The following is a 21,499-nucleotide window of genomic DNA, read 5'->3' on the forward strand; positions in this document are numbered from 1 at the left end:
TCCTCTTAAGTAGAAACTGTTGTGAACTTCTTGGCCAGGGCCTAGGACTGCAGCTGTTTCTGGGAACATATAGTCACATAAAAGACTCCAGAGTGCTAAGCAAAATGCAAAGTGCCTGTCGTCACGGCTTTGTCAACACTTGTTTTCAAATATTACCCATCCAGATAAAGTATCTTGGGATTTTGTTTCATGTCATGAAATTGGACACTGCCATAAATTTATTTCTGTGTTGGCTCTATGACATGCAATGGTCTTTTCTCTACTGCCTGCTTTTTCACTTACACAATATGAACTTTCTGATGCACATGAATTCTTAAATTTACTATATCCATTTCTCTGATATTCATTTCACTTAAAAAATATTTGCCAAAAAATGCTTGATAGTCTCAACCAGAAGCTTCATCCTCTTGCTTTTCCATTTAAATAATTTGTCTAGAACAGGGGTTATTAAACTATACACCTGGGTCTATGCTAGTCCAGATCTTGTGTGTTTGGGCAAAGAATATGTTTTTATAGTTTTGTTTTGCATTTTGGAGACTTGCTGACTTGAAGTTTGTGACAATCTTCCTGTCACTGCGTCTAAGTGTTGAGAGTTACAGGTGAACATCACTAGGTCTTGCTTATTTTGCTAAACAGCTTTTTAATTGTATTCCACAGTGAAAATGACAGGAAATTCAAGTTTCAGAGTCCATAAATAAAATTTTATTGGGCACATCCACACTGGTTTGCTCACAAATCATCAATAGCTACTTCCACACTGCAGCCACAGGGGTGAGCAGTGCAGTACAGTTTAAAATACTGCTGCCCTTCAGGAAAAAATGCTGACCTGTGGGATAAGGTATCGATTTTAACTATATAAAAAAATTTCCCAAATCACAAGATAACACTTCACACCATTAGAGCAAAAAATAATAAATTTGGTAAGGACATGGTAAGAAGTCAGAGCAGTCATACATCACTGGTAGAAACATAAAATAGTTCAAGTGATATTGACATCAGTTCCTCAAAAGGCAAAGACCAAGCAATTCCACTAAGGATCTACCCAAGAGTACTGAAAACGTATTGGCACATGAGTTTGTATATTTGTTCAAAACAACATTATTAATAGTCAAAAAGTACAAGCTGAAATGTCCATCAATCAATACACAAAATATGGTTTTAATCATATGGTGACAAAAAAAAAAAAGGCCGGGTGGGGTGGCGCACGCCTTTAATCCCAGCACTCGGGAGGCAGAGACAGGCGGATCTCTGTGAGTTCGAGGCCAGCCTGGTCTACAAGAGCTAGTTCCGGGACAGGCTCCAAAGCCACAGAGAAACCCTGTCTCGAAAAAAAAAATCATATGGTGAAATATTTTTCAGCCACAAAAAGGATTTCTAGTACAACATGACCTTGAAAACATATGCTAAATGAAATGAATTAGTGGCAAAGGGTCATATGTTTTATTTTTCTATGGACGTGCAATGTACAGAATTTCAAATACACATGGAAAATAGATCAGTGGTTGCCAGGGTCTTGGAGTAGAAAAATGCTAACAGGTACAAAAGTCTTTCCTGTGGTTAATGAAAAATGTACTGAAATTACAGAATGGAGGTGATTGAACAACCTTAAGAGAGAATACTAAGAGCCACTGAACAGAACACTTAATTTTTAAAACTTGAATATTAGTTTATCAGAAATGACCATTAATGCTGAATGTCTGTGGTTATCAAGCCTAGATACAGGCATATATATATTAGTTACTTTCTTCTGCTTGGATTTGATTGTTCTTAATTCTGAAAACATTTATTTTCACAGATGTTTTCTTGCAAATGAATTTTTTTTTGCAAAGTTTTGTTCTCTACACCTGCCTCTACAATAAACCCTCTTCTTTAAATACTGCTCATAAAGAAATTCCATTTACGGCTTAACGGCTCCCGCCTGTAACTGACATGATGGAAGGTTTCTTCCCCCAAATCCTAACCTCTTGTTGCATGACGCACATGCAATTGCCTTTCACTGTGAAAGGAAGTGAATGATCAAGCCTAAATTCACAGGGCTGGAGATGTGCAGTACATCCTTGGGGAGAGTACCTTCAACAATTATACAGTTATCATAGTTTTGGCCTGGCAACAGTATTTTAATTAATGGCTCTCTATTACATCCCTGGCCCCATTTCACATCCATTCTAATCACAATGGTCTCCTGGCTGTTCCTCAAATACAGTATGTTCTTGCCTCTGTAAGAATATTTCTTCCCTAAGTAACTACTGGCTCCTTCCCTCATATTTGGTAGGTCATTAGGAATCATCTCAGTGAGGATTTCTCTGACCTGTTTTCTGAACTGTAATCACTTCTATACAACACATACATCCCATCCCCTTTCTCAGCTTTATTGTTCTCCCAGGCATCAACCACCATCTGATACATGATACATACCTGTTTACCTCCCCTGCTCAATTGTGAACACCTCGTTCAGCTTTCTGCTGGAGCAGCAACTCTGACAGTACTGCAGTACTCTACGCAGCTGCTGAACTAAGAGACATGACGTTGGGCCAGTCTAATGAACAATCTGCAGCCACACCGGAGCACTGATAACTTTAGCATCAAAACGATGTGGGTTAATGGAAACTATTAAGACAGTGGCCATAATTATAAATGCTCCCAAAATCAGCTCTGGACATTGCATTCTTAGACTGTACACAAGCTTTATGATGCTAAATGTACCTTCTTGGCCACCCAAGTCGGTGGGGGTGGGGGTGAGTGGGAGTAAACTTAAGGGAAATCTACTCTTTATCTTTTCTACTCATTCACAGGATTTATTAATTTTTTAATTTATTATTTTTAATTTATTATTGATTTTTGTTGTTCCAGTCAGGGTCTCACTTGTAGCTTGGCTGTCCTGGAATTCATTAGGTAGACGAGGCTGACCTCTAATTCACAAGAGATCTGCTAGTCTCTGCTTCCCAAGTGCTAGGACTAAAGGTGTGTGCCATCACACCTCATAGGATTTAATTCTCTAAACCAGGACTAAAAATCAGGGCTGTTAAAATGGTGAAAGGACAGAAGCCAGAGCCAACAGAATTCTTTTTTCCTTATTAAACTTTTTTTGTGGGTATGGAGTGGAAGGGGTTGGTTTATTAACTTGCTGGCTAAGAGAACACACACAAAACACTTCTGTCAGGCATCTAAAAGAACTAGTGAGGGACACCACCTATAGATTATACAATAAATTATCACAAACACTGTGGCTTAAAACCACACACCAGTTCTCTCCGTTTAAGACTGGAATCAATTCACTTACACTAGACTAATAAGAATAGGAAGAACAGGAATAGGTCCTTCTAGGGGAGAATCCATTTTCTTGCCTCTCTGGCTTCCAGAAGCTACCCACATTGTGGACATTCCAGCATTAAAGCCAGAAATGGGTAAATTAAAAGCTCATCAAAGACAGAAAAAGTAAAGTAAATGTTCACTCTTTGAAATACTCTACCTTCACTTTCTACATCTGATTCCAGTCAACATTCTCTGCCTATTAAGGGCCTGGGTGATTAAATGGGACTTATCTTTTTTTTCCTTTTATTATTATTATTATTACAAATTTTTACCTCCTCCCCTCCTCTCACTCCCCCCCCCTCCAGTCCAAAGAGCAGTCAGAGTTCCAGGACAGTCTCCTCTCCGTCCTGCTCCCCAGCCTCTCAGGCCTAACATCAACAATCACCCAGGCTGCACTAGGAGTCATCTGGAACTCTCCCAATTCAAATCTCACCTTTCCATCTTTAGTCAGAAGTATCCATCTTCTATAGAGTAGTTATTTTCATTACAGTAATTATTCTGGTCATTTGAGAGCAATATTTTTAGAAAAGAGCAAGGGGAAACAATTCACACATCACACAAACCCCATGTGGACTCACTCCAATTTCATAGCTGACACCTCCTTGGGGTGCATGCTCTCAGACCATCCGCTGGTCTGGTGCTAATTTCCTATTCCAGAATCTAGAATGCAGACTCAAAAAGCAAGGACACTGCTAACATTAACACTGTGGTACATTCATGTTTTACTTGAGAGTAACAGACACCAAGTGTCCAGCCCTTGAGTGAGTCCACTAGGAGTTTTCATGTCTTACTGAGACATCTAACCTAGACGGCAGCAGTTCTCAACCTGTATGTCATGACCCCTGGAAAACATGTTTACAGTACAATTCATAACAGTAACAAAATTATAGTTATGAAGTAACTATGAAGTAGTAATGAAAATAATTTTATGGCTGGGAGTCACCACAACACGAGGAACTGCATTAAAGAGTCTCAGCAGTAGGAAGGATGAGAATCACTGCTCTATAGAGACAATCTGTAAGTTATACATGACTGTATCTCATGGGAACATGAGACCAATTTTTCAAATGATGAGGTTGAAAAGTATACAAAAGAAATATATATAACTCAATCTCAGCACTCTTAATATTCTGAGATGAATTAACTGTTCCAGGGTTATCTTTGTAAGAGTCTGACAGTATCTTTGGCCTCTATCTACTAGGCACCAATAGCTTTTCCACCATGTGGGTGCAAGAAACCAAACCAAGGACCTCTGCAAGCATAACAAGTGCTCTTAACCACTACCTCTCCATCTCCATTGTGTGACCGCTCTTCCTGTGAAAGAAAGGCATCCATACAGAGATGTCTGACTTCCTTATCAATCTACTCAACAGCTTTAATCATCTCAAAATAGACTTATGAGTCTCCCTCCATAGGAACCAGAAAATACAGGATCAAGTCAATATTACCAAATCAGCTCACAGGACTTTGAAGCTGTCAAACAAATTGTCTAGCTTTCATTTAGCCAGCAGTGAACTGAGAAAGGACATGCTAGGATTATTCCAGATTTTTCTTTAACTTTCTCCTCCCTATCCTCAGACTGATAAGCCTCTTCCTCCACAATGCCATAATCTTCATAATACAAGGTCCAGAAGAAATGATTCTAGGCTCAGGATGCGCTGATTTCAGAGAAAGTTCTGTCTATATACACCTGTAGATGCTTACAGCTTCCTGTAACCATGATCTAGCCTTTATAATGTCTAACAATATCTTTGGCCTCTATTCACTGGCAAAGGTCCATGAAAAATACCAAATATCTTTCCTTTTAGCTTCACTTTTATATACACTATCAGTTATATAAAATGTATAACAAGGAAAAATTATACAAATGTAGTCTCCTAAGAAAGTCATTAAATTTTTCCACCCACTGCTAACCTAATATGAATATTCTTAACATGACTATAATAATAATAAATCTATTTTATGCCTTCTTTTGTAATGATCTAAGCATTTTTAGTATTGCAAGAAAACCTTCAGATTTCGCTTCAAATGACCTTAACTCTAAACAAATTAGTGTCCTAAATGATCATCAATGGTGAAGGCAAGAGATAAATGAAATATAACAACTCAATGTTTGCTTGTTCAACAACTAAAGCAATGGATACTATTTCTTAAAAGCAGCCCTTTCCATCATGGAGAGCACTTTAGTCTTAAAAGGGAAAACTTCATTTCAATCACAAACAACTCCTATGTCCAGTTTCAGCTCACTAAATGAGTCTTCAGTGTTCTGACAGCACAATAAAACACAAGTGCATTCGAACAGCAAATTCAACTATATACTGTGGCTGTCATGAGGTGTGTGTGAGATCTCTCACCACTATGCCTTTGCTGAAACAGGAAAGACAGTAAAAACTCCTGACAAAAGTGTTCTTCCTAATTACACTTACAAGCTTGGAGTCTACTAAGCACTTGCCTATATACAGTAAGATGATACTATTAAGAATGCCTCCTATTGATTACGTACTGAATGCATTCACAGATTCTTAGGGAAATACCATCCTCACTTCCAGGTGCTCTATTTCAGTGTCTGCACATCCCTGAAGCCTTTCTACACTGATTACCAATCAACCCTCTCTTCAGGAGTTTCCCTAATAACAGAATTAATGGGATTATAGGATATTTCATACTCAAATTCTTTTCTGTTAACAAGGGAAGTCATATCTGAAGACACCTCTCCTCTGTTCATTCAAGAAAAGTTTGGCCAACATTAATTATGCTTCCACGGGCTGCTCTTCAAGGTGTGTTCTCTGATGTCGGACAAGACACCAGCTCCTCCTAAATATTTTCCCACATTGAGGACACTGGCTGGGACCCTCCCTGTTATGGAGTCGCTGGTGTACTACCAAGTGAGTGTTCTGCCTGAAGGACTTTCCACACTTCAGACACTGGTATGGAGTCTCTTTAGTGTGAATCCTCTGGTGCTTGGTCAGACAGGAACTATCCCTAAAAGCTTTACCACACTGATTACACTCATAAGGCCTTTCACCAGTATGAATCCTCTGGTGCCGAATAAGTCCAGCAATATTCCTGAAGAGTTTACGACACTGGTTACAACCATAGGGCTTTTCACCAGTGTGAATTCTCTGATGCCTGATGAGGTACGCACTCTCAATGAACGTTTTCCCACACTCTTTACATTCATAGGGTTTCTCCCCAGAATGAATTTTCTGATGCACAATGAGATGAGAATTGCGATTGAAGGATTTCCCACACTCTACACATTCAAAAGGCTTCTCTCCAGTGTGTGTCCTCTCGTGCTGAGTGAGGTATGAGCCATCTCGGAAAGCCTTTCCACATCTGCTACACTCATAAGGCTTCTCGCCAGTGTGGATTCGTAGATGTACCGTAAGGTGAGAGATGTCAGTGAAGGGTTTCCCACATTCATTACACCTATACGGCTTTTCCCCTGTATGAGTTCTTTGATGCAAAATCAGGGATGAATTTCTGTTAAAAGTTTTTCCACATTCTAGACAGGCATAAGGCTTCTCACCTGTGTGAATCCTCTGGTGTTGTGTCAGAGCTGATCCATCACTGAAAGCTTTCCCACATTTATTGCATTTATAGGGTTTCTCTCCTGTATGAATCCTTCTATGTACAATCAAGTTGTAGTTCTTGGAGAATGATTTTCCACAGTCATTACAGGTATAAGGTTTCTCACCAGTGTGAGTTCGATGGTGTAAAACAAGAGAAGAGTTCCGTTTGAAGCACTTGCCACATTCAGTGCATTTAAAGGGTTTCTCAATGGAATGACTTCTTTTTTCATTAAGAGATGAGTTCAGGGCCAGAATGTCCCCAAAGTCCTTACCTTTGTAAAATTTTTTGTTTCTTTTCTTAATTTTTTTGTCACAAAGGGGAGTAGTAAAGTGGTTTAGAGATTTAATACTTTCTGTGTATTTATAGGGTTTGTCTTTCATTTGGTTTCTTGCAAGTTGAGTGACTTCCATGGAAGGATAGATGGCTTTTTCACAAATATCACCATCACCAGTTTCCTTAGCTGTATAACTCTGGGGACAACTATGTAAGGTTTGATCACAATCAAAAGTTTTAATATCTGAGTTATGAACATGAAAGCCATTTGTTGTAGGAACTCTCTGAGATTCTAGAAGGGTTGGATTTGTACTCAAATGCTCCCCCACACCAAGATCATCATAATTTGTTTCCTGGACCCCTGTTTTCTCATCAATTAAAGGAGACTGCCTCATATTTCTTTCCTGGTTCTCACAGTCCCAATTGTCACCTAAAATGGGGAAGCAGAATCCCTCTCTTTTAAATCCTTCCATTTCTACCTCAAAGGAAACTTCTTCTTCTTCTTCTTCTTCTTCAGAAACATTCTGAGATATTACTTTTCAGTCTCATGTTCCATACTGAAAAGAAAGAAAAAGACACATTAAGGAAACAGATACATTTGGGAGAAACTGAAAAATGATAATGAGCTAAAGTATGTTTTGCTTGTTTTCTTTTTCAAATTTATATCTGTAAAATAGGGAGTTCGAAGGAGTGCCAAGGCTGAAGCTAAGAGCAGGTTCAAAAGAAGTGACATTACATTGTAATACTCTCAGAGAACAGGTCAAAGGAATACCATGTAAGGATAAATAAAACAAAAATAATTAACTTGGTACATGGGAGAAGGGAAGGCAGACATCTCTGTTCATTCTCAAATACGATCTTGGTCACTGCCTTTTTGTCCTCTATCACCAATGCCCCTCATCGGAAGTCAACGCTTACCATATGAGGAAAGAGAAAACATAGACCTATAAACCAGTGCTGTAAATGCTGCACTTAGGAGGTAAAGCCATAAGAATGAGGTCAGTCTACTCTATATAACAAATACCAAATCAGGGGCTGGAGAGATGGCTCAGAGGTTAAGAGCACTGGCTGCTCTTCTAGAGGTCCTGAGTTCAATTCCCCACAACCATGATGAAATCTGGTGCCCTCTTCTGGCCTGCAGGCATACATGCAGGCAGAATGCTGTATACATAATAAATAAATCTTAAAAAAAAAAAATACCAAATTAGCCAGGGGGGCTACACAGTAAAGCCCTATCTATAAATAAAACAGATAGATAGATAGATAGATAGATAGATAGATAGATAGATAGATAGATAGATAGATAGAAATATGGTAACATAAAGCTCAGATTTACACACATGTTCATTAAAAACTGTAAATTAGTCAGTCGCATAGCTGGATAGTTTGGTATCCACTAATAAAATGTAAACCTTTCATTATGTAAATCTAATCATAATTACCTCAGAAAATAAGAACAAGTGACTATCAATACACACCTATGAAATGATCTTTTTTTCAATATTTTATTTTATATGTATAGGTGCTTTCTATGCAAGCATATCTGTGTACCACATACATGTCTAGTGCCTGCAGAGGCCAGAAGACGATATGGGATCCTTGGAACTGGAGTTTCATACGGTTGTGAGTCACAGGTAAGGACTAAGAATCAAGCCCAGGTCCTCTGGGAGAGCAGCTCATGCTCTTAACCACTGAGCTGTCTCTCCAGCCCTCTATGCACTAATCTTAAAAGAAAAGAAGGAAAAAGACAGAACAGTAATGGTAAAGATGAAACTTAATATGATTGGTCACGATTACTTAATAGCAAAGTAGAAAGATGAAAAGAGATGGAAAGTTTCCTTCAAAGTACTAAAGGAAAACTACCAGGTTCGCCAAGATTCAGGAGTTGAGAGTAAAATAAAAACAAATTCAGAAAAGCAAAGACATTCTTCAGAAAGAGGGGGACTAAAGAAAGGAGGGACCAGAAAGAAAGAGAAATGGATAAATCCAATGCTGAAAAGAAGAAAAAAACAAGATCAAGTGTTGGCCAGATAAAGATCACAGTACAATACAACAGTAGTAACATGCAACCAAACAGATAAGGCATCCTCAAAAGGAAGAAGAAATCAATATATCCAAACACAGCAAAAGGCTTATTTCCTTTGAAAACTGGAAATTCAAAAAAAAAAAAAAAACTGCTGGACAACACAAGCAGCAAAAATTTTCAGTAGCTAGCCTTATCAAACAGCTGGTTGAAAAGCCATGTACATTGAAAGTCAAATGTTTTCTAAGCACATGTGAAACATTTGCTTAACATGATCACAAACCAGATCAAAGAACATACTGAGCAAAGGCCAGACGACAGCATAAAAGACCAGTCTACGGAATAGTGTGCAGTCAAGCTAACAACCAGTCAACAGAAGAAAACCAAATACAATAAAACCAAAGGTTAAAAAAAAAACAAAAAAAAAAACCTGTATTTCTTTGAAAAAGTGTTAACATGATAAACTATTTTTTAGTGATGGATAGATCTAAAACCTTGATAAAAATAAGAAAATACCTCTAAGTAAAAAGAATAAAAATGCTATTATCACAAAATGTGACAAATGAGGCTGCAGTCAACTTAGTTTTTGGACAGAAAGTATTATTCTTTAACACTTATAGTGAAAAAAGAAGACCACAGAGCTATTGGAAGAGTGCCGACCTAGCCTGTCTAATGCCCTGTGTTCCAGCCCCAGCATCAGAAACAGTAATAACGATGAATTCCTGGATATCCTAAAGTATACTGTGTAGCAGGTTAATTAGTCATGGGGACCTCAACCTTAGCGAAGGATTTTCATGACAAATAGATGGTATATACTAATACGAATAACAAAACCACATGTGCAGCTGTGGGTAAAGTGTGGTGTTCCTAGAATGGCTCTGTGGGCTAAAACACAATTATCTACTGCTCCTACACTCATCTGGATGAACCATAAATCCCCACTGAGTGGCGCTCCAGAACAACATAATATGCACCTCGTACTTCCACTAAAAAGAAACTCAAGCTTGGCCATCATTTTTGCCACCTTACCAAAAGAAGGTGGAAAACATGCTTGAACATGTAAAATCTGAGGCCTTCTATGTAATCATACTTTTACCACCTATTAACACAGAGACAAAACATCCATACACATAAAATTAAAATAAACAGTAAAAAATTTAAGGTCTGACAAGTTCAACCTAAACTCAGTTCATGACTGTCTTGTGAGGGTGGGGAACTACCTTAGTGTCTGTGTGTAACTGTGTACCACATGTACACAGTGTTCACTGGGAACAGAATGTCTTGATTCTCTGGGACTGGAGGTAGAGATATTTCTGAGACTTCATATGGGTGCTCAGACTGTACATGGGTACCTTAAGAATTTTTTAAACCGGGCGGTGGTGGCACACGCCTTTAATCCCAGCACTTGGGAGGCAGAGGCAGGCGGGTCTCTGTGAGTTCGAGACCAGCCTGGTCTACAAGAGCTAGTTCCAGGACAGGCTCCAAAACCACAGAGAAATCCTGTCTCAAAAAACCAAAAAAAAAAAAAAAAAAAAAAAAAGAATTTTTTAATTAATTTCACCTATAACTAATACTTATTTTATCAAAGCCTAAAATACAACCAACAAAGTCAAAAGTCACCCACCAGATGAGAGACAATGTATCTAGACTATATATAGAACTCAGAAATCAATAATAAAATGAGAGACACGTCCACACCTATAATCCACACTTGAAAGGAAACCATGCCCTGCCCCTGCCCCTGAATAAATAAATATGACAACCCACATTTTTAAATGAACAAAGCAGAGATCTTTCTTATCTTACTTTAGATCGCTTTCTGAATTCAAATACACAACAGCCTCATGGCTCATAGTCCCGGAGTCTGGAAAGTCCAAAACCATTGTCAGGTACGGGAAAGGGGTCACTTCCTAGCTTGTGAATGAACAATAAATAAAAGAAACGATGCCCAATATCACTAACCATGAGAAAAATTCAAATCAAAGCAACACGAGGTTTCACTTCATATTCAATAAGATGCTACGATCAGTTCTGTTTCTATGTAACTATTCCACAAGACAGAAAAACATACATTTAAAAAAAAAAAGGTTCACAATATTATTTGTGACATCCAAAACAAAATACACTGAAGAAACAAATAAAAACTCAGAGAGGATTACAAAACTACAAAACTGAACAAAAAACATATACATGAATTTTGAAGATGATTCCTAAGTCAAAAAAATCAGACACAAAGGACACAGATTCTAGAACTAGTTCTATGGAATCTCTAAAACATACAAACAAGCTACAGGCAAAGAGATGGAGGCAAAAAAAAAAAAGTGGTAGCTAATGAGTATGGGTTTTCTTTGGAGGGAAGGGGGGACTGATGAAAAGGTTCTAAAATTGCCAAGCATGGTGGCACACATCTTCAATCCCAGCAACCAGAAGGCGGAGGTAGGTGGATCTCTGTGTTCAAAGCCAGCCTGGTCTATACAGCAAACGCCAGACCAGCCAAGATTACATAGAGACCCTGTCTCATGCCGAACTGCATACCTTAAGAGGATAAACTACAGGGTATGCCCACACAGACAAGTTTTTGTTATTACTGTTGCTTTTTAAGTGTAGAGTCCACGAGGATCAGATCTATTGGCCGACGCTCAGCTGGCACATTAAAAATTCGAAAAAGAAATGACAGTTAGGAGACTGTGCTAGCTTGTGTAGAACTGCTCCTCTCCCAAGCGCTGGGATTGCAGGCAGGCATCACCATGCCGGACAAGAGTGTGTATTTCTTTTACTGCTTTTTCAGATGGGAAAAATAGAATTAAGTCCTAATTCATACAAATTCTCACACACATGTTTATAAAATGACAGAGAAAAAACTTATGGAGGAGGGATCTCCATAAACCTTGAAATGATTAAAATAAGCATGAAAGATGTAGCTCAAGGACAGTGCTTGCCTAGCACATACAAGGTGCTTGGTTCAAAACCACACACACACACACACACACACACACACACAAGGTAAAATACAGACTCAAGAAAGACATAAAGCAAAATACAGAGCTAAAGAGTTATTCAAGTTACTAGGATAAAGAAGTTTCTCTGAATAATGGAGTACACAAAACATACTCCAAAAAAACCCTGAAATGTCTGACTATATGAAAACAAGTAATATGAATCTTGAGCTTTTGAAAATCAAAAAAGCAACAAAGAATTAAACTAGCACCCCTAAGAATGATGTACTCATGGCAGCAAGCACTTTAACCACATTGATCAAAGACCGGCCACTACCAACCTGACATGGCTCCAAGGACATATTTTACTCAGGTAACTATCAGCAAAACAAGAGAAGAATTTATTGTCAGTGTGAACTGAACAGAAGCACACCCGACAAGATAACCAGCTATGTCTTTTTAAAAAAATCCTTGTCAAAACACTACAAACCATCATAGAGTATAACTAGCGTCAACAGTTGAAGGTGATTGAAAAGACAACTTAGAGCCAGGCGGTGGTGGTGCACACCTTTAATCCCAGCACTCGGGAGGCAGAGGCAGGCGGATCTCTGTGAGTTCGAGGCCAGCCTGGTCTACAAGAGCTAGTTCCAGGACAGGCTCCAAAGTTACAGAGAAACCCTGTCTCGAAAAAACAGGAAGGAAGGGAGGGAGGGAGGGAGGGAGGGAGGGAGGGAGGGAGGGAGGGAGGGAGGGAGGGAGGGAGGGAGGGAGAACTTAATGCTACACACGATCCTGAAATGAATCTTGAATCAAAACTATTTTTAAAAAATAAAACATACCAAGTTCATCCCAGTAAGGTTTCTTTGCAGAAAACTGTCTGGATTGGACTGAGCAGACCATATGATCAAGGGCTCAGAACAAAGGAAAAAAAAAACATGAATGTTTACTTACAAGAGAAGGGGAAGGAAGGTTGGATAGGGGAGCAGGGAAACTCATATCTTAGTTAAGGGAGCCACCTAAGGGTTGGCAAGAGTCTTGAACTTGGAATGGCTACCAGGTGCCCAGGGCAATGTCCCCAGTTAGTTCATTGGGGCACCTGAGGATAGGGAACCTGAAATGAAGCTATCCTATAACCATACTGATGAATATCTTGCATATCACCATAGAACCTTCATCTAGCGATGGATGGAGATAGAGACAGAGACCCACACTGGAGCACCGGACTGAGCTCCCAAAGTTCTAATGAGGAGCAGAAGGAGGGAGAACATGAACAAGGAAGTCAGGACCATGAGGGGTGCACCCAACCACTGAGACAGTGGGGCCGATCTATTGGGAGCTCACCAAGGCCAGCTGGACTGCGACTGAAAAAGCATGGGATAAAACCGGACTCTCCGAACATGGCGGACAATGAGAGCTGACGAGAGGCCAAGGAGAATGGCACAGGGTTTTGATCCTACTTCATGTTCTGGCTTTGTGGGAGTCTAGACAGTTTGGATGGTCACCTTCCTAGACCTGGATGGAGGTGGGAGGACCTTGGACTTTCCACAGGGCAGGGAACCCTGACTGCTCTTGGGACTGGAGAGGGAGGAGAAGAGGAGTGGGGGGAGGGGGAGGGGGGCGGGAGGAGGGGGAGGGAAATGGGAGGCGGGGAGGAAGTGGGAAATTTTTTTTTCAATAAAAAAAATAAATGAACAAAAAAAAAAAAGAGAAGGGGAAGAGAAAGAAGACATTTTTCCTCCAAACTCAGTATGTGTCATTTTTTTATTAAGTTAAAAAATTAAAAAACAAAAAAACAAAAATTAAAAAATAAAACATATGCAAGTAATCGCCATATAATGGGCATTTAAGGGTTGTTGGCAAAGATAGAGACATTTCTTTTTCCTTTTTGTAAGATTTATTTTTATTAGTGCATGTGTGTGTTCATATGAGTGAATGCCATCTATGTTGGATGCTCTCTCTTAAGTCGAAACGGTGCGATGGGTACCTTGGAGTTGTAATTACAGGTGACTGTATGTCTCAAGACTTGGGTGCTGAAAACCAAATTCGTGTCCTCTGGAAGAGCAGTTAAGTGTTCTTAATCACCAAGTCTCTATAACCCCACCACAAGAGTAACATTTTTTTCAGTGGTGTAGCCACTGGAAGGTTGGTAGAATACCTATGCTCCTTTGCGCTCGTGGAAGATAAAAATACTCATATTTTAAAGAGAATCTTCACTATGTAGTCTCACAATATCTACTATATTACTTCTAGTAATCCAGCCCCCACACACACACTATATTAATATATGACCGTATCACACCACAGTAGACATGGTTTTTTTGTTTGTTTGTTTGTTTTTTTAAGTTTTTCGAGACAGGGTTTCTCTGTAGCTTTGGAGCCTGTCCTGGCACTAGCTCTTGTAGACCAGGCTGGCCTCGAACTCACAGAGATCCGACTGCCTCTGCCTCCCGAGTGCTAGGATTAAAGGCGTGCGCCACCACCGCCCGGCATTAGACATGTTTTTAAGAGAAAGAAAAGCTAATGTAGCAAAACGTTAGTAACTCAACAATCTAGATGGATGGTTTAGTCACGATCTAATAAACCCTGCCAGCAACTTAGCTGTGGTGTGAAATCTTTCAAATTACAAAAGCTGAGAGAAGGCAGAGGAAGAACAGAGGGAAGTTATTGAAGGGAGATGGACAAAAGCGTGTTTTTACAGGAAAATAAAACCACTGAAAACCAAGGAAGAGATAGCAAAACAGCTAAAAAGCGCCTGGGGGTGGGGGGAACCTCCCTGACTACAAACATTATATAAACACACGAGAGAGAGACAGAGAGACAGAGAGAGACAGAGAGACTTTGCAAGTATCAGTGGAGGGAAAAGGAAAACTACCTAGGAGGTTCCACGGAAAGCATCCCCGCCCACTTGAGCCTAGTAGCCCACTCAGCGCGAGACCGGCAGATCCGGGGGGCCCGGGGGCCCAAAGGATCTCGGCAAAACCTCCGGAAGGGCCGGGCTCGAGACAAGGACACCGGGCTCCTAAGTACCACGGAGGAAAGGGCAGGGACCACCTCACCGATAGCAGCTCGGAGGAGGAGCGTTCACAGCAGCCAGAAAGGGACGGACCTCTCCGACCGGGGGCGTGCACACCCGCCAGGACAGCAGCATCCCGGCCACACCCTCCCGGAGAGCCCGAAACGCCCACGGCCTCCGTGAAACCCGACGCAGACGCTATGCACGCCACCCCCGCCAACAGCCTCCCCCCGTCCCCCGATTCCCACCCGCACAACACTCGGCGGGGAAGATGAAGCATAGAACGGCGCCAAGGCGCGGAAGAACTCACTGTTGTTGGTCGGCGGCAGCCATGTTCGCGGCGACCGCGCATGCGCGGACTCCGGTCCCGGGATTCACGCGCATCCTGGAGATTCACCCCCTCTGGCAGCAAGGTTAAGAGCTTTGCACTGTTCGCTGGTCCCTGCAGCTGGCCAGACAGACTACCTGGACCTGTCACCCAAGGCATTGAGATCAGGAAGAAACGTTTCCTCACCTTTATTTACGTAGATATAACTAAGTCATTGAGGACTCACGGATATTCATTTTCTACCTTACAATTGAGAGGCTGCCTCTGGATACAAGATAGTCTCTTCCACGTACTCCCCATGTTAAGATTTTGTTATAGAGTCTTATTTTTATTTACTACATAACTTGACAAAAATACGCTTAAAGGGAAAATGCTAGCATTCAGCCAAATACACCTATTTTATTGACAATCATAGGAGGAAATAAGCTATTTTTTAAAATTTATGTGTATAGGTGTTTTGCATGCACATATATCTGCATCTTGTGCATGCAGTGCCCCCCCCATAAAAAAGGTGTCAAATCCCCTAGGTCTGAAATTATAGATGATTGAGTCGCCATGTGGGTGCTGAGAATTGAACCCGTCTTACAGAAGAGAAGTAAGAGTTCTTAACCTCTCTCTCCATTTCTCCAGACCCAGGCTGTATCCTTAAAAACAATTTTAAAAACAGCTAAGGATTCTAGAAAATTAGCAAATGTTTTTTAATCAGTAGCTAAAAATCAGTAATAACCAGTAGAAACTGTATTGAAAGGAAATAAATGTTCTCGATGTTTTATGTTAATGTACAGAATTCTGACTTTTAGAAAAATTCAAAGTGGGCATGGTGGAGGAAGCATGACTGTGATCCCCGCACTTGCCAGAGAGAACCAGTTGGCCTTTAAAAAGCCAAAACCATACTTCTATAAAACACAGATAAAAAAATTAGTGAGTTATTTTAGGGTGGTGAGCTTTTGTTTATAATTGGGTCTTGTGTCACTAAGTCTGACCTCAGATTTTAAGTGATTTTTCCACATCTTTGTCCCTAGTGCTGGAATGCACCACTGTTGTCTTTTGAATAACTGGCCCCCATAGGCACATATATTTGAATGTCTATTTCAGAAAGATTAGAAATTGTGGCCTATAGGGGCCATATTATACAGGCCCATATTTCTTTTTTTTTTAATTTATTTATTTATTTATTGAAAAAAAAATTTTCCGCCTCCCATTTCCCTCCCCCTCCTCCCGCCCCTCTCCCCCTCCCCCCACTCCTCTTCTCCTCCCTCTCCAGTCCCAGGAGCAGTCAGGGTTCCCTGCCCTGTGGAAAGTCCAAGGTCCTCCCCCCTCCATCCAGATCTAACAGGCCCATATTTCTACATTGTATGGCGGCCAGAATTTCAGGCCACAATTTGCACCTGCCACACAGAAGGTGGTCGCCTAGCTGTCGCCATCCTAAACAAAGAATCAGGATATGCTAATGTCCCTCTGCTCCTTTGTAATTTGGGAGATCGCCTGGGAAAGAGTTGTTAATGTTTTACTTTTTGATTTGAGTAGTGGTTCATGTAAGGACACTGTTGATCTTTGTTGCAATGTCCACCAAAGTTTACAACTGATAAAGTAAACCCTAGGTCACAAGAGTTTCATAGCAGTTTTTTTTTTTTTTAACTGTAAACAAAGTTTGGTCATGTCTTCATGGCTAATAGAAAATTGCAGGTTCATGTCTGGGAAGGAGTAAGGCCAAACTCAGAAGTTTTATGTCCCTAGGCCTTAACCATGGCTCACTCCTATTTTAACATTTTCATTTGAAAACACCTCTATGTAAAGTAAACATAGCCTCTACACAGGGAACTTTTACAGCAGTTGGTGACTTGTGCTGGAATTATTAACTCTCAGTTGACGAGACTTCTCCCAGAGTCTCCTTTTTCTCCACTGGCCCCTTACTATTGAAAGACCCTACAGACCCCCTCCTCAGAACCCGCAGCTAGCATGCTCCCGGGAGAACGTCCTGTTTGCTTGAAAGATTCTCAGGATCAGCAGCTAGCCTACTCTCGTGAGAACATCCCATTTGCTTAGGAAAACAGGATATCTATAAGATAGGACATCTACAAAGCAGGATAACTGCAAAGTAGGATATCTATAAGATAAGAGCAGGATGTCTGCTGCCAAACATCCATGCTGGGAGAGGAAAAACTATTCAGCCCCCCCCCCCACCGCCTCATTCCGATAACCACGCTTCTGCTTCTGTAAACTTGCTTTTGCTGCCCTCTTTCCTATAAAAAGACCTCCTCCCAGTCTGCAGGCGCGCAAGTCCTCCTCCGAAAGACTTTGCCGCCGCTTGCGATCTGCATCCGTGTGGTCTCGGCCTGTTCCTTGGCTTTGGGGAGGGCTCCTCCTGAGGGAAGGTCCAATTCCTTTTCTTTATATTCTGCTTCAACTGGACGTACTGAACTCTACATCAACTTAAACTACATGTTCCCTAAACTATACCTGTCTTTCTCTCTTTCCATTTACATTTGAACTTCTCTCTGGAGTTGGGTTTTCTAAGAAGGTGGCTTCTTGAATGGGGATTAGGGGGATACAATGGCCCATGACTCATTCTTCTATTTAAACAAGTATCCAAGTGAACCTAAGAAAAGTATTTGATGTAGGGAACCATAACAAGAACTATTTTCTTTTTTTCATAAACTAAGCAGAAGGGGAAAAAAACTTAAGAATTTCCCAGAATCATACTTTAGATATGTGTTCTCCTTTGAGAGAGGTTGCCTTTCTGTGACATCTTAGACTTGACTGAACTGCACACACTTCAAAGAGCTGAGCCAGAACAAAAGAGGGAAGATAGGCTGTTCTTCCATTGATGAGGAAGGCGCCTATATCAGGCGCGCGGGAAGACCCAGAAGAATAAATGGCTGTTTGTGTGCAGCTACCACGCTCGCTGGCCTGACATTTACCATGACCCAGTCAATAAGAGTGTGCAATGTTGTGGATATTAAAAAACAAGGCTCCAGCAACCAGCAAAGAAAGCAGGCTGGGCAGTGGAGGCACATGGCTTTAATCCTAGCACTTGGGAGGCAGAGGCAGGTGGATCTCAGTGAGTCTAAGGTCAGCCTGCTCTACTAAGCAAGTTCCAGGATAGCCAGGACTGCTACACAGAGAAACCTTGTTGGGGCAGCGGGGAGAAGCCAGCCACCATAAACCACCACCAAGGAAGAACAACTGCTGTAAGAGATAAGATAAGATAAGAGATAAGAGATAGCGAATGCCCTTAACCCAAATCAAATGAGCAAACCCAGGAACTGCAGTTAGAATGGAAAGCTCTCTGTAACTGAACAGCCTGAATCTCAAATTTGTAAGCAGACAATTCAAACAAAAGTTTCTGAAGGCTGGATGGTGAAGTGAAAGAAAAAATATCAAATTCAAAAGCAAAGCTTTAAATATTCTTTCTAGGGAAGGTGGAAAATTTCAAACAAAGTATTAAATAGGGCATGGTAGTATATAGTCTCAGCACTTGGGCGGTGAAGGCAGGAGAATTAGAAGTTCAAGGGACATCATGGCCTACAATACAGAAGACCTGACTTAATAAAACAAAATAAGTTAATTCATGAGACACTGGAACATTCACAAGGAAAACAAACAAAAAGCTGGACATTTGAAGGCATTTCTGTAATCTCAGCAATCAGGATGTGGATGCAAATCAATCAGGAGTTTAAAGCCTGGACTATAGGACATCCTGTACAACAAAAAGAAAGAACAACAACAGAATAAAACAAAATAGCTAAAATAATATTATGTTGAAATCATGAAGGTCCTTCTACTCAGAAAGAAGCACTAAGAGAATCAGGAATATTAATCACACAGGGGTGTCTCCTCAATAACCGGGATAAAAACCAAATATTTGTATTGCATCTTGAAAGCTGAGAGTGATCTGGTTATTAATGATCTGGTGACTGTTTTGTTACCTGAAGGAGAAAGCCCTCACCCTAACTCCCCAGAATGATTATCCCAGACTCTGACCTCCCTGGATCATAACCCATCCTTAGGGAAGATGTCATGCGTACTTTTATGGTTGGCTGACCTCTATGATATCAGACAGAGACCACATTGGATTCTAGCCCTTTAGCTATAGAATACACCCTCACGGTCACATGTACTTTGTAAAAGAGTCTCTATGTAATTACACCTTAAGCTTTATTGTGCCCCTGGAACTGAACTGATTGGATTGACTTATTTGGAAACCTTTTCCCAAACTGCACTGTGTTTTAAATAAGCTGACAATGAAGACGATGAACTGTCTGCCATTAGTCTGTCTCCCCAAAGTCTGACCCAGGTTGACAAAGTCAGTCTGAATCAGGTTTTCATTCTCGTCTTCTATTGGGTTTGCTTCCCTGCCTGGGATAACTGCAGGGAGCCCCTCAATATAGATTTGATTTGGAATTAAAATAACAAACAGAAATGAATATAGTAGAAACAAATCCAAACAGGCTTATCTTTGACTACCAACCAAATGCAAAATGTACAAATCAACGATGTTGAAAAACAGATTTTTTTAAGTGCTTCCAATGCATGTTGGAATTGTTTTATTAACATGTTAGGGATTGAATCTAGGGCCTTGAACATGCTTGGCAATCACTCTACCATTGAAATACACACCAATGCTGAGCTTTGTGTTTTAATATATTAACATTATAGAATATATGTTTTTATCAATTTGATGTATTTTCATCAATTTGCATATTGGAGAATGCATATTGTATCGTCTCACCATATTGCAAAAATAGTCCACTGTATCAATGTTTGCAAACCCTTAAGGCATTTCTTTTTGAAAGCAGCAAGTCATATAATACACTCATATACTTCAAATATATTAAACATATTCTCAGAAGTACCATAGATGTCATAAAAAGTACACTATGTATAAACAGAAGAACTGTATGTTCCTAGCGTTGAATGATAAAAGTACAAAGAAAACAGACACACGATAAAAGACATTAACGTGTAACAGGAAAACAGAGCTTCAACAAATGGAGACTGGAATGGACTGAAAGGCTCTGAATGGTCAAATCAAAGGAGAAAGCAAAAACAGTTACTAAATATATGAAAAACTGATCAGGCTGTTTTATAGAGAAGGAAATAATAATTAGAGTAACAAAAATAAGGCAAGAAAGACGGTCCAGCAAATAGTGCACAGGCCATGCAAGTCTGGTGGCTTGAGGACATTCCCCAGAATACATGTAAAAGCAGGAGAAAACTGACTCCATAAAATTGTACTAACTTCCACATACATGTATACCAACAATAAATAAAAATCAAATTAAAAAATAAAATAACCAAAATAAACACTTTGAGCTATCAGACTGGCAAAATTAAAAGAGCTACCAATCTTCCATGGCTACTCATGGGAAACTGAATTGGTACTGGTCATCTCAGAAAATAACCTGGCAACATCTTTAAAAGCTAGGGGCCACCAGATGGGTCAGCAGGTAAGAGCACTTCCTGCTCTACTAGGAGACCCAATTTAGGTTCCCAACACCCACATCTCATAACTACCTGTAATTCCAGCACCAGAGGATCTGATATTATATTCTGGTCTCTTCTAGCACCTGGACTTACATGCATGTACCCATACAAAGATACATACACATAATTAAAAATACAACTTCACAAAAAAGCTAATCACACACATCCTTTTCCAAGACCCTCCACTTGTAAAAGTTAATTCACTGGGAGTATAAAACATTCAAGATTCTATTAGAACCCTACTTTGGGGGGGGGGTGACAACCTAGGGACTATACACTATCCAACTTTCAGAATCTTTTTTTTTCTTTTTTTCTTTTTTTTTTTTTTTTTTTTTTTTTGGTTTTTTGAGACAGGGTTTCTCTGTAGCTTTGGAGCCTGTCCTGGAACTAGCTCTTGTAGACCAGGCTGGTCTCGAACTCACAGAGATCCGCCTGCCTCTGCCTCCCAAGTGCTTCAGAATCTTACAGTAGAAAAAAGAATGTGATATACTGAATTTTATTTTATGCAGAATCATTTACTACATATACTGCAAGAGAATAGAGAATACTGGACT

General features: G+C 40.2%; 1 protein-coding gene across 3 annotated transcripts in view; it reads right to left on the bottom strand.

The window, feature by feature from the left end:
* Positions 1 to 685: 685 nt before the first annotated feature.
* Znf329 (zinc finger protein 329) overlaps positions 686 to 21,499 on the bottom strand; it is a 29,986-nt gene continuing 9,172 nt past the window's right edge. Inside the window, exons 1-2 of one of the 3 annotated variants that reach the window (XM_057761848.1) lie at positions 15,441 to 15,521; positions 686 to 7,715 (exon numbers count right to left, since the gene is read on the bottom strand). In XM_057761848.1, the coding sequence (XP_057617831.1) occupies positions 6,063 to 7,631 (1,569 nt within the window). In that variant the 5' untranslated portion in view covers positions 7,632 to 7,715; positions 15,441 to 15,521 and the 3' untranslated portion in view covers positions 686 to 6,062. Of the gene's footprint in view, positions 7,716 to 15,173; positions 15,273 to 15,440; positions 15,522 to 21,499 lie in introns of those variants that run through there. The other 2 variants (XM_057761849.1, XM_057761850.1) reach the window with 2 other exon arrangements.

This window comes from Chionomys nivalis, chromosome 2 (genome assembly GCF_950005125.1).
Source record: "Chionomys nivalis chromosome 2, mChiNiv1.1, whole genome shotgun sequence".
NCBI classification, from domain to species: domain Eukaryota; kingdom Metazoa; phylum Chordata; class Mammalia; order Rodentia; family Cricetidae; genus Chionomys; species Chionomys nivalis.